This window comes from Tympanuchus pallidicinctus, unplaced genomic scaffold, assembly GCF_026119805.1.
Source record: "Tympanuchus pallidicinctus isolate F22 unplaced genomic scaffold, pur_lepc_1.0 scaffold14, whole genome shotgun sequence".
Classification (NCBI taxonomy): Eukaryota; Metazoa; Chordata; class Aves; order Galliformes; family Phasianidae; genus Tympanuchus; species Tympanuchus pallidicinctus.
The window spans coordinates 6,202,287-6,214,414 of NW_026294659.1; the positions used below are offsets into that span (position 1 = coordinate 6,202,287).

At 41.2% G+C, this 12,128-nt stretch overlaps 1 protein-coding gene across 4 annotated transcripts; it reads right to left on the reverse strand.

The window, feature by feature from the left end:
* Positions 1-1,172: 1,172 nt before the first annotated feature.
* Positions 1,173-10,928, reverse strand: TASL (TLR adaptor interacting with endolysosomal SLC15A4). Of its 4 annotated transcripts, XM_052674185.1 has the most exons (4): positions 10,703-10,928; positions 6,674-6,764; positions 4,853-5,042; positions 1,173-3,644 (listed from the first exon to the last, which is right to left on the reverse strand). In XM_052674185.1, exon 4 carries the CDS (start codon positions 3,641-3,643, stop codon positions 2,774-2,776), a length of 870 nt encoding a protein of 289 aa, XP_052530145.1. In that variant the 5' UTR covers position 3,644; positions 4,853-5,042; positions 6,674-6,764; positions 10,703-10,928; the 3' UTR covers positions 1,173-2,773. The 4 variants fall into 4 exon arrangements, with proteins under 4 accessions (XP_052530145.1, XP_052530146.1, XP_052530144.1 ...); XM_052674186.1 differs by lacking the exon at positions 4,853-5,042; XM_052674184.1 differs by lacking the exons at positions 4,853-5,042; positions 6,674-6,764.
* Between the last annotated feature and the right edge of the window lie 1,200 nt (positions 10,929-12,128).

Consider the following 12,128-nt stretch of genomic DNA (forward strand, 5'->3'; position numbering starts at 1 on the left):
ACCTATTTACTGAAATCTTTGTTACTTCCTTTTGCATTCTCAAGTGGCCTCAGTCACTCAGTTCTACTGCTGGGAAGTACCATGAGGCCAGACTATATGCTGTCCTTTCAAACCGCACTCGTCAGCTGCTGGGACCCCACCAACATTATGATAAGCCTGTGTCCAGAAATGATGTGCCCCTGGCTAAAAATTGATTATTTAACAGAGCTACTAAAATAATTGGGATCTCTCTCTTTAAGCGTTTGACCCTGAGGCAGAAGAGGGGAGGGAGTGAGGGAGAAGGAGAGAGAAGATGGTAATCGCTTTAGATAACAACCTGAGTCATGGTAATAGCAGCCTAATTGCTATCCAAGGGCTTTTAGCAGGAAACAGGCACACCTAGAGAGGCACTCATGCAGAGAAATATTAGTTTTAAATGGAAGGACAACAGACATCGTAATGAACTTTCATCTGAGCACAACGGAAAGTAAGAAATATTTGTTTGCTTATGCAAAAATCACCTTACGTCCAAGAGCTTCTTGCTGCTGTGGATGGTGTATAATTCATGTGAGAAACAGATACGTGCCAGGGCTCAAAGTGAAATGGGGATTAATTCTTAGGCAGAAGAAAAGAAAATAGTCATGTTTGGGGAGGAAGTGGTTGAATGCTCTCTCTCCAGAATAAATCAGTTTCCACAATGATTTTTACCGTTCCATGAATAAAATTCACAAATATCAGTTCACAAACATGAAGTAGGACCTTTATGTGAAAGCAAGTGTGATCATACTAAACAATTTGCTTAGGAAAAAGCTCGTATGAATGGGATGATTTGCCATTGATCGATCAATCCCATGTAAATATCCAACGTGCCCTCTGAATGCAGCAGCACTACTGTCTTTCTTACACCAAAGATCTGTCTGCACTGCTTTGAAGTGTACGGCAGAAGTAGCTCTTTCCTCATAATACCCAGCTCTAAATCTGACTGCAGCACTGTGAAACAGCAGCTTAAGGGTCAGCCCAGTAAATGAGACCACGTTTCCACAACGGTCTGTGGGCAAGCCGCTCGGCCCCTGTTCCCCAGGTGCTGTTACTATTTCCTAAATCCGTTCTCAGAATGGAGGCTGTGGCAAACAGATGTTTCCTGTAGCTCTCAGTCACAGCCCTGCTAGTTAGAAGCATCAACACCTTCTGAGTCATAGATGATAAAATGCCACTTTGTTCAAACAGTATGTGCTGTATGCAGTGAGTCAAGTTGAGCCTGAGAATCAAGTATGGCCTCTGAGGTGTCAGGTGTATATGTGTAACTACACATTACTTTGGACGTTTCCCTTCCAAATATCACTTTCCTATTTGTAACTTGCATTTGATCGATTTCCAGAAATATTGTAAACCAAGAATTATCCATCTTGTATTGCTGAATAATAGTATTGGGGTAGGCTGCTATGGCAACAGACATATGATCTCCAGATTCACACATGAAATGATCATATGGTAACAGCTTTTCAGATACCCCTTCACTGTACAAGCAAGAAAGTATACGAAGCTATCCCAGTAACCTTGGGAAGAGAGCAGTTATGAAATAAACTGAGATTTTTACTACACTACATTGTTTTGAAATACACATAAATGCATGCTTCACATTTAAAAGGAAAAGACACAAAACAACAGAGTTGAATCACTGACATAAAAACATCTGATGAATATTTATTATAAATTAGTATTTACATTATACTTACATTTGGAAATTCAGCCAATCATGGATTGGCATTGCCAGTGTGTTTACATATCAAATCAGGTAACCATCCTTGTCCATGAGGCAGCAAATTACTATTTTCTTCTTCTTAAGAGCTGAAGTTTTACAGAAAAGGACCTTTCTATTAGAAATATATTAGGTTCAGCTGACCTTGACCAAAGGTCAAAGGAATTGTTCACACTAATCACTGAGGCTTTGACTTAGCCTTTATTTTTCAATTTGGAATCTCCTAAAAAGAGGCGAAGATGAAGTAGAATTCATTTTGTTATCACCACTATCCCATGTGGCCACTCCACAAATGCAGGCCTGTAGGCTGTTGACCAATATGGTATCTGTCTGGCATAGGTCACCAGCATCCACCATAGAAGTTCAGTTCATACAGTGCAGCTACACATGCATGCTCCCACTGATGATGTCTGTCTGGAAAGAGTTTTTGCTTGCAGAAATGTTTTAATAGGAAGACACCAATAGAATAATTAGAATTAGTATAGAATAAACTCTGAAGTGTCTATCATTTGATAACATTAGGAACAAATGATTTATAAAAACACATGAAGGGGTGACGTAAGTGAAGCTGTTTGGGGCAGGAGGTGGGCCAGACTAAATTCTCTGTTTCTGTGGCTGTGCAATCCCCGTGCTTTCAGTGTTGTAAGTGATAGCTTCTTGCAGGCCCTCAGGTAGTAGGGCAGATTTCAGAGAAGGAAGGTTGAAATGAGATGTCAGGTAAGGGGGAATAAGGAGAACACCTGGAAGAGTGTCATACATTCCTAGTCATTTTTCTACCAAAATATATTTAATATCTATGGCTCATTGAAATAAGTCTTTGGGAATACTTTTTTTTTTTTTTTTTAACTATATACCATCTGGCACGTGGTAGAAGGACATCTGTACAGTACAGATATCTTTACTTAATATGTGCTGGAAGGTTTAACTGGTAGACAGAAAATAAATTTTTATGAAGCAGAAAGATGCCTTAAAAGAAAGAAACTAAAAATTGAGTTTTCAGAATGTAAGAGCTTTCTAGCTGCAGACATTCTAATACTATGCATTAGTGTTGCTATACTGGGAAATATGCAGACTGGGTGTGCTAATTTCTGAGAATATTTGTTCACTGGCTATTTGCAAGAAGCGGCTGATGACAATGTCCTTGGCCTTGGTGGTCTCCATTTTCCTCTCTCGTGATATCTGTGTGCTGATTTGGTCTACATTAGTCATGATGAGCTCTGAGGCCAGGATCTGTGTGGGGGATGCCCTGTTGGCTGTGCTGTCCATGATGTACTGCTTGTACAGCTCCATCAGCTTCTGCTCCAGGTAGTCGTTGAGGGCTGAGTCAGAGAGGGGCTGCTGGTGCGGCACCAAGCTTGTCACACGCCAGCATGATGAGAAGCCTTGAGCCTGCTTGCGGCCTGTCTCGCTGGGAGGGACCCGCATGGACTCCATAGGTGGAGGAATCTCTGAGGACTCCAGGAAGGGGCCTATGCCACTGTCACAGGTAAAATCGGTTGCCACTGAGCTAATAGGCACCACGCAGTCCCCAGCTATGTGCAAATCATTGTAGTTCTTGCAAATGCTTTTGCAGGAGGATGGAACCAGGTAGGTGTCTCTTCTTGCCAGCCCTTCACAGACATCCATAGCTGGAGAAGCCTGCCCTTCAGGCAGTGAGTGCTGCATGGGCTGTTGGAGTTTGTCTTTCTGCCTTCTGCTATGTTTGCTACCTCTGGAGTGAATTGAAGAAATGCATTTGCCAGCAGATCTGCATCTCTGAAGGAGGCTTTTTCCTTGTGCTTCATCCCTGGAGGAACAATTAATGGCCCTCATTTCATACACCATTTCCTCCACTGCTTGGCTGTTGCAGAGCTCAGAGTCTTCACAGAGGTAGGCAATTCTGTAAAGGTAACCTTCTGACAGCATCCTTCAAGAAAGCAAAGGAACCACCAGCAGACAGAAAAATGACAAGAAATCATTAGTTTATTACCAAGTCATTGAGTGGTAACTATACTCACAGTTCTGTTACTAGCTACAGAGATATCTTTCCAATTTGGGCATTAACAAGCATCTTTCTTTCTGAGAGATGTAGTGAAATAATCGATTTGTTTCCCTATTGTGATGTTAACTCCATCACGTCTAAGTATATTCTGTGTAACATAGCATGTGGTATAGAATCATAGAATCACAAGGTTGGAAAGGACCTGCAGGATCATCTAGTACAACTGTCCTCTCATCACCTTGCTACCACAGGCTACTAAACCACATCTTGTAGCTCCTCATCCAGGCGCCTCTTCAACACTGCCAGGGACGGTGACTCCACCTCCTCCCTGGGCAGCCATTCCAGTGCCTGACCACCCTCTGAGAGAAAAAGTTCTTCCTCATGATTAATCTAAACCTTCTCTGGCACAACTTGTGGCCATTTCCTCAGGGGCTGTTGCTGCCTGGGAGAAAAGACCAAACTCCTCCTCATCACAGCCTCCCTTCAGGAAGTTGTACAGTGCAATGAGGTCTCCTCTGAGCCTCCTCTTCTCCAGACTGAACAATCCCAGCTCCCTCAGCTGCTCCTCATAAGACTTGTGCTCCAGACTCCTCACCAGTTTTATTGCCATTCTTTGGACACATTCCAGAGCCTCAGTGTCTTTCTTTGAGGGGCCTGTATGAATAATCCATCCAAAGACAAGTGAGTTCGGAAGAGAGGAACAGCAAGTGGTTTGTTGCAGTAATAACTGCTGTAATAGTTCACGCTTAAATATGCATATTTTTGCTTGTGATTTCAGTTCAGAAGCCAAGGGTTTTCCCCACCTTTTCCAAATACTTTGAAGCAACTTCTACTGTTTTTGGTTTGTCATCTCTTTCTGAACTAAGTTAATTTTAGATTCATATTTAGGGTGTAACTCTGTCTTTTCTATACTGATCAATGACTGCAAGTGTGGTTCCCCTTTCACAAAAAATTCTCAGATTGTGAAATTAGCATTTACTACTTTTGCATGAGCAACCTGTATAGGCTTGAGCAGTGGGCCCAAGAGAACATCAGGAGGTTCAACAAAGCCAAATAATGTAAGGTCTTGCACCTGGGTTGTGGCAACTTCCACTGTCAGTACAAGCTGGGGGATGAAAGGATGGAGCACAGACCTGTCAGAAAGGACCTGGGGGTCCTGATGGATGGCAAGTTGGACCAGTAGTTTGTCCTCACAGCTCAGAAAGCCAACTGCATTCTAGGCTGCATCAAAAGAAGCAGGTCAGGGAGGTGATCCTGCCCCTCTACTCTGCACTGGTGAGGCTTCACATGGAGTACTGCGTCCTGATGTGGAGTCCTCAGTACCTGAGAGACATGAACCTGTTAGAGTGCACCCAGAGCAGGGCCACAAAAATGATCCAAGGGATGGAACAACTCTTGTATGATGGAACAACAGGCTGAGAGAGCTGGGGCTGTTCACCCCAGAGATGAGAAGGGGAAGGGAAGGGAAGACCTGACAGTGGCCTTTCATTATGTGACGGGGGGATATAAAAAGGAAGGGGAGAGACTATTTATGAGGGTCTGTGGTGATAGACAAGGGGAATAATTTTGAACTAAAAAAGGAAAGATTTAGACTGGATATAAGGAAAAAGTCTGTTGTTTTTTTTTTTTTTACAGTGAAGGTGGTGAGACATGGAAACAGGTTGCTCAGAGAGGTAGTGGATGCCCCATCCCTGGAGACATTCAAGGCCAGGCTGGAGGCAGCTCTGAACAATCTGATGTAGCTGTGGGTGTCCCTGTTCACTGCAGGAGATTTGAACTAGATGACCTTTATTGATCCCTTCCAACACAAACAATTTCGTGATTCCATGATAAGCTGGATATAATTGTCTGTAGTTTTTAGACATCAAAATGTCAGTGGCATGAGCAAGGCTTTTCATAGGCATGCATTCATAAGCTCTGAAATCATCTTTTTGGTTCTAGCAGCCACTGATCCTCTCCTGGTAGCTCAGTTTCAAAATCTGTGTAGATGTCAATGACAAGTAAGACTCACTAGCAGGAACAGAAATGTCTCTGCATGTCACCAAATGCTCTGCCCAAGTCTAAGCAGTTCCACTGCCATATAATTGTTTTTAAGTCCACCTTTGTGTCTTTTATTTAAACAGATGTCAATGAAATGATTCATAGGAAAGATGTCATAAAGAAATTGTGTGATCCAGCAAAGAGAACATAAATCTTAGTTACATAGATAGATTTTTCCTTAGTACAAAGTATCTTGTGATAGAGAAGCAAACAGATTGTCTTTGTGTAAACAGTGATTACTTCTTTCACTTACTGTTTAATCCATTCATATCATTTTAATCCTTATGGGTATTGTCTGTGCAGCATTTGAGCGTATGTCCCAGTTATTTCTCAAAGCACCTGCTGTGAAGGAGCACTATGCCTCACACTGTAAGTGGGGAGGTGGGATCTCTCTGGCACATGCTGTACTACTCCATGCTGTTGTTGACTGTTAGATTCTTCATTTACAAGATTGAAAAAGAAAATTTTGTAAAATTTTCATTTCTTAGTCAGACTTTACTTGTGCTACAGTTGCTAGTGCCAAATGCTGTAGTAGTAATAAATGTTGGCTAAATCCTGACTATAGACTTTATGCAGATGTTAGCAAGAAAACAGCTTGATACTTTCCCCAGAAGGGAAATAAATCATTTCCACATTAAGAAGAAGGCAGCTGGAAGAAAAGTAAACTTCCCTCAGAAGGAAATATTTGTGAAAATTAAATGTATCCAAACACTTTGTTGACCCTGGAGCCCCTCTGCTGCTGCAAGTCATGTGGGATTTCGCACCAACAGGTAGCATTTAGTGAAATATAGTCTATTTACACGAGAGGCAAAAAAACAACATACTTATTTGGGGCCTGGCATTCCTTACGGTACCTTGCTGTTGCCTGGCTTTAGATTTTAGCTGTGGATGAAGTACCACAACAGAGATCTTACCCAATTGCTTGAACTGCTCAGCTTGTAAGCCCACCTCTCTCTCCTCCTTCTCCTTGTGCAGTGCAAAAGCTGCTTCCTTCCCTTGCTCACCCTGGGCCAGAGAGATTTAGTGTCAAATTATCACTAACTTAGGCAGTCTTGAACATGAAATTGCTATGCAGTTATTCCCACACATACTTTTAATGTTGATTCTGAGAAATGAGTGAAAATGTAACACATGGCCTATTCACTTTTTAACCAAAATGCACAAAGCCACATGTGCTAGGTAGCATGTGACATGTCTGTCTTTCCTACTGCCCAGATGTATCTTGTTTCTGTCATAAGGTGATGTATTAAGGAAATGAAACTGCTGGTTTCATTTCTTCATGCTGCCTTCTGCAGTACTTGTTTTCAGAGGTTTAGAGCACACAGTCTGAGACTGGAATAATAGCAAATTCAAAAACATTAGGCTCCCATCTTGCTTAGGATTTATATACTTGGCTCTTGGAGTTACAGGACTACCCTTGGAAGGTTGCAGGGGCTGTGGCACTCATCTGACAGCACTCACAGAACTGCTAGGAAATCTAATTGATATTTTGATAGGCAGTGTTCAGAGCTCAGTGTTCAGAGCTGGAATGCTAAGTGAGCTACGTGTGTCTCTCTGATCCTAATAATATATAGCCATGTCACATTATTCCATCACTGCTGATGGCTGGGCACTCAGCTGGGTCACCCTTAATTCCTGTACTTTATATGAGACAGGGATGACAGTTCTCATTAATTCTGCTTTCTTGTGTCCCTTCTCTTAATCCCCCTTTTGTACTGTACACACGTATATGCACTAAGATTCTAAGTGCATCGGAGCTGTATCTACTGCCTTTCAATATTTTGAGTTTCATGGTCCTTAAATTTGACATTCGCTTCTCTTGTCCTGAAAATAACTGTGTGACTTTTGTTACACAAGGAAAAACAGTCCTGTTTACAATATTGATCTGATGCACTTTGCATATGATTTGAACAAGCAGATATTTCCATGTGCAGACACTGCATCAGCAGTGGGAGCTATCTGCATCTTACCTAAGCACAGATTGCAGTGAAAGCACAGGGAGAAGGCTGTCTGACTTACAGTGTTTGCTATGGTATCATAGCCCTTATCACTCTCAGAAGCTCTTGAAAAGTCATATTGTCTTCCCTGGGGCTTTTGTTCAGTTCTTCAGAGGAATAAAAGCCTGAAGGCAGGATGAATGTTTGAAGCTATGTGGAGAATACAGTGATATTGCTACTATTTTCTAAGTGGCAGCAAATTTGCTGGAATATAATGCTTGGAGATGGTGCCACTGTTTGCTTGAAGACCTCATATTAGAGTCTGAAAGCAAGCACATAGAATGGGAGTTCTTGGCTCGGGACAAGCAAAAAGCTTAAGGAAAGCCTGAGAGGTGTACGCAAAGTTATGTGATGAATGGTGACCTATATAAAAACCCTGAGCATGATCAGAAGTTGCTAGGGAGAATGGAAAGAGCATGGTGCCAGCTGGGATCACAGATCATAGGGAAAAGTACATTCTTTTGCAACACAAAAGGAGGAAATTGTAAGCTCACAGAAGAGACAAGCCTGTTTTGAAATGGAGTATGTCTGGCTTTCAGCCCTCTGAATGAGACTCTGAACTGTACTGAAGTTGTGTTGTTCAGTTCAAGTTATAGCACAGTGTAGCTTTAAGCATTGCTTAGTTAAGCTGTCAGTATTGCTTAAGTAACTTCTCTCTGACTTACTAGACTGGACTGTAATTAAAGTGTCTGTCTCAAGGGAACCCAAACCCTGTGGATCCATCGTTGGTACATTTTTTCTCAATCTTAACAGACACTTGTATAGACTAGGGAGAAACCAATTCCTTCACAGGGGTTTGAGATTCACCTCAAACTTCAGCACACGGATGCAAGAGTTCCCCTGGCAAGCAGGTTAGGCTGGAACAGAGAGCCTGCATATGCTGCAGGACTCAAAGGTCACCTTCTACCAGCTCCTGGGAAGCCAGCATAAGGAAATCAAGTCAGTGAAGAAGGTAGTGAAATTAGCTGTTCATATGGATAAGTGTAGCCTTTTTTTAATGCACAAAACCCAAGGATTTTTAGTGTCCGAACCCTATTTCATGAAGATTATGTCTAGTGCCCAGAGCTGGCTTGGGTAAAAAATGGGGGCTGTTTTTTGAGGCTGGAGTTGTCCTACTTTGCCCACAGTAGAAGAGGGAGTTTCTACACAAGCATTGGAATGCTACCCATTGTGCATGTATCTTCCTCTCCCTGCTGCTACAGAAGATGTGGAACCTACAGGGCTGCCCCATAGGGTTCTGGCAGCAACAGTAGCAGTTATGAGCTAAGCCTCTCAGGCTCCCTCCCCACAGCTCTCTAGCTCCAGTCCTTTTGTCTTCTCTCAAAAGAAAATTTGAGCCAAGCCCATCTTTACTCACAACTCCATAGTTCAAGAGATGCAGGAAAGCTTGGAGAGCCTCTCCTGCAAGGGATGTATGGGAATGTTGTGGGGAGCAAAGTTTGAGAGGATTATAATCCTGTATATTACTTTCCCAGAGACGCAATATGCTTTATATGTTTATTGTAATGTTGCATGTTCTTGTTTGACCAATGTCTACCCACTGACCTCCAAGAGCAGCTGGCTTCTCTCATTTAAAAATAATCTTTTAATATTTGTTTGATGTTTTGTGTGGAGTTTTGTGGGGCAGGCTTCCATCAAAATACAGCAAAAACTCTGAGGTAAACAGAGCTTCTTGAGCTCTTAGATCACTTCCCATCTAATTCTGTTTTATTAGCTGAAGTTCCTTGAAGCCTTGTTCAAGGCAAGCCTAATTCATCACTTTTCACTCTTCCCTTCCTTAATCATCTATACCTACACAGAGATATTTAGGACACTGTCTATTTTATTTGATAGCATTTCACATCTAATACAAAAAGCTGTAAGCATTAATTCAAAATGAAGCAGGAACAGATCAAGCTCCATATTCATAAGGGCAACTTGACTATAGTGCAGATCTACACTGAGATTTTCTTCAAGGGAGAAGTCATGTCATGTTTCTAGATTTCTGTTTTTATTTTAATGAGTTGTCGGCTGTTGCTATGACTGAACTATTTGGACTGACATGTTTTGTATCTAAGCAGTTGAAGTACAAGGGACGGATAGAGAAGGGAACACACTTTCTGGAACAGAAGAGAATGAACAGTAAAGCTAGATAGAAAATGCTAGATAGAAAATACTGAAGGATCTTGCCTGGAAGAAGAGGGAGGAAACAGTGCATTAACAAGCCTTGAAACATTAATCTCATCTGCTGTAGAATGTAAAAAAAGGAGTGCAAAATGTGCATATTGTGTGTGTACATACATGTCATGCTGTGGATTTGTACTGAACCAGAATATTGGCTGTAAATCAGGAAAATACAAGGACAAAATGTCTTTATTTTGGGTGGTTTTTTTTTTTGTTTGTTTGTTTGTTTGTTTTCCCCAAAAGGTCTCAACATTTTTCTGTGAACATATTTTAATACAAATCCCATTTTATCTGTTATGGTGCCTATTTCTATTTCTAGTCTACAAATAGTGTACTCCACTTCTAAGATTATTTGGACAGCATGCTACCATGTAAAGAAAGACCAAGAAAAATACCATAATTATAACAAAAACAATACATCTGATAAGACTCCCTTTAAAAGTATTCTGAAGTACGTTATTTCAGTATGACTTTATGAGTCTTTAGAAAGATTGGAAGATCAATCCATATATTTTTTACATTCACAGACACAGTCAGTCATGGATCTGAAGATAGACAGCACTTCTGAAATGCTCTTATTGTTTCCTAAGGCAGCAGAAATTGCGTGTGGATGGTGGCTGGGGCTTTGCAAACACACACATGCACTAAGAACAGATAGGAAAAGCATACCTTCATTTTACCAGCTACCAGATGTGATACCATACAAACAAAACCAAGCCACCTTGGTAAGCAAGAGCAATTATTTCAGATCTTTATGTACAGATGGTATGCTATGGTACTTACCTCTGAAGATCAGCAGCAGAGCAGTACAGAGTACTGGTTGTCTTGCAGTCAGTTTAAAGCTTTCTATCCTACCCTAAAACACAACCTTCTGTTTTTATTTCCTTTTCAAATGCACTTCTAAGATGACGTGTTTTACTTCTAATCCTCTATAGCAGAAGTATAGAAAGAAAGTCCCTTAGGAGATGAGGGGTTTTTATAACTGACCGAACTTCAATACGCTTGACTTGCTTCCTCTTTTATGTCTAAATGAAACTTTGTTATGAAACTGTGTATAAATAGCTGATTGCAACACATTCAGTCCATGCAACCAGACTTCTTATTAACTGTTATATAAAACAAGCAAACAAACAAAACCAACAAAGCCCTAGTGAACTGAACAATGCTAGCAAAAGTATTCATATTTTGGAGATATTTGGCACACCCAATTTTAACCATTATTTATCATTTTATTTTTAACAGACACATCGAGACATCTAGTTCAAGAATGTCATACCAAATACACCTGTCAAAGCAGAAATGCACTACACAGCAGCTCTATTTTATTGTCTTCAGATCTCTGACGTCTCAGCTTCCACAAAACAGCACAGCTTAGCTGGTTAGTGAGGCTTTGCTTTTGGAGTATCTGCAAACCCTGTCTTGAGGAAGGTTAGACCCAGCATGCGCTCAGTACCTCAGGGCCTGCAGTTAGATCCAGGCAGACAGCATCTCTTAGCAAGGGCAGAGTGTTAAAATTCATTGGACAAGTGGAGTTCACTCTCTGAGCTTTAGATGCATGAAAGACAACCAGGTTTTGTGAATGGTACTGGAGTATTCCTGAAGGGTCAGAGGACATTTACTGTTTGAAGGATGTAATGGCAAGTCCACTGCAGCAGGAATGTATTCCCATCCTCAAAAAAGAGAAATGCTTTAAGTGAGCTGCTCCACCAAAGAAGCTTAGTATAAATCTCTGCTTAGCCTGGGCCTGCTTTGTCAAATAGTTCAGAGGCAGCTAACAGCCTGCCAGCTGTAGGTGAAATGTCTGTTCAAGAAATTATAAATGGGGAGTGTTTGAGAGGACCCTTATTCCATTGCCTTTTCTTAAAATCAGTAGTATGAATAAGTGCAGAAAATAAATCAATTTTCCTGTTAGTGTATCCAGGCAGGTATGTATGCACCAAGTGCATGCTCTTTTCTCCACTCTTTTACACAGATTAGAAGACTGCTCTTATCACAGTTCAGAGGTCTTTCCCTCTTTCCTTTCCATCTCAACATGTCTTCATTCCTATTTTTTTTTTTTAACCTTGAGTGGTCAAATTGTTTTACCTATATTTTTTTTCCAGAAGTTATAAATACCACTGCATGAGTGCATTCCAAATGAAGTACGTTAGCGTACAAGTGATCCAACCGCAGCAGACAGTATGTTGTGGTTTCCTTGAACAACTATGCA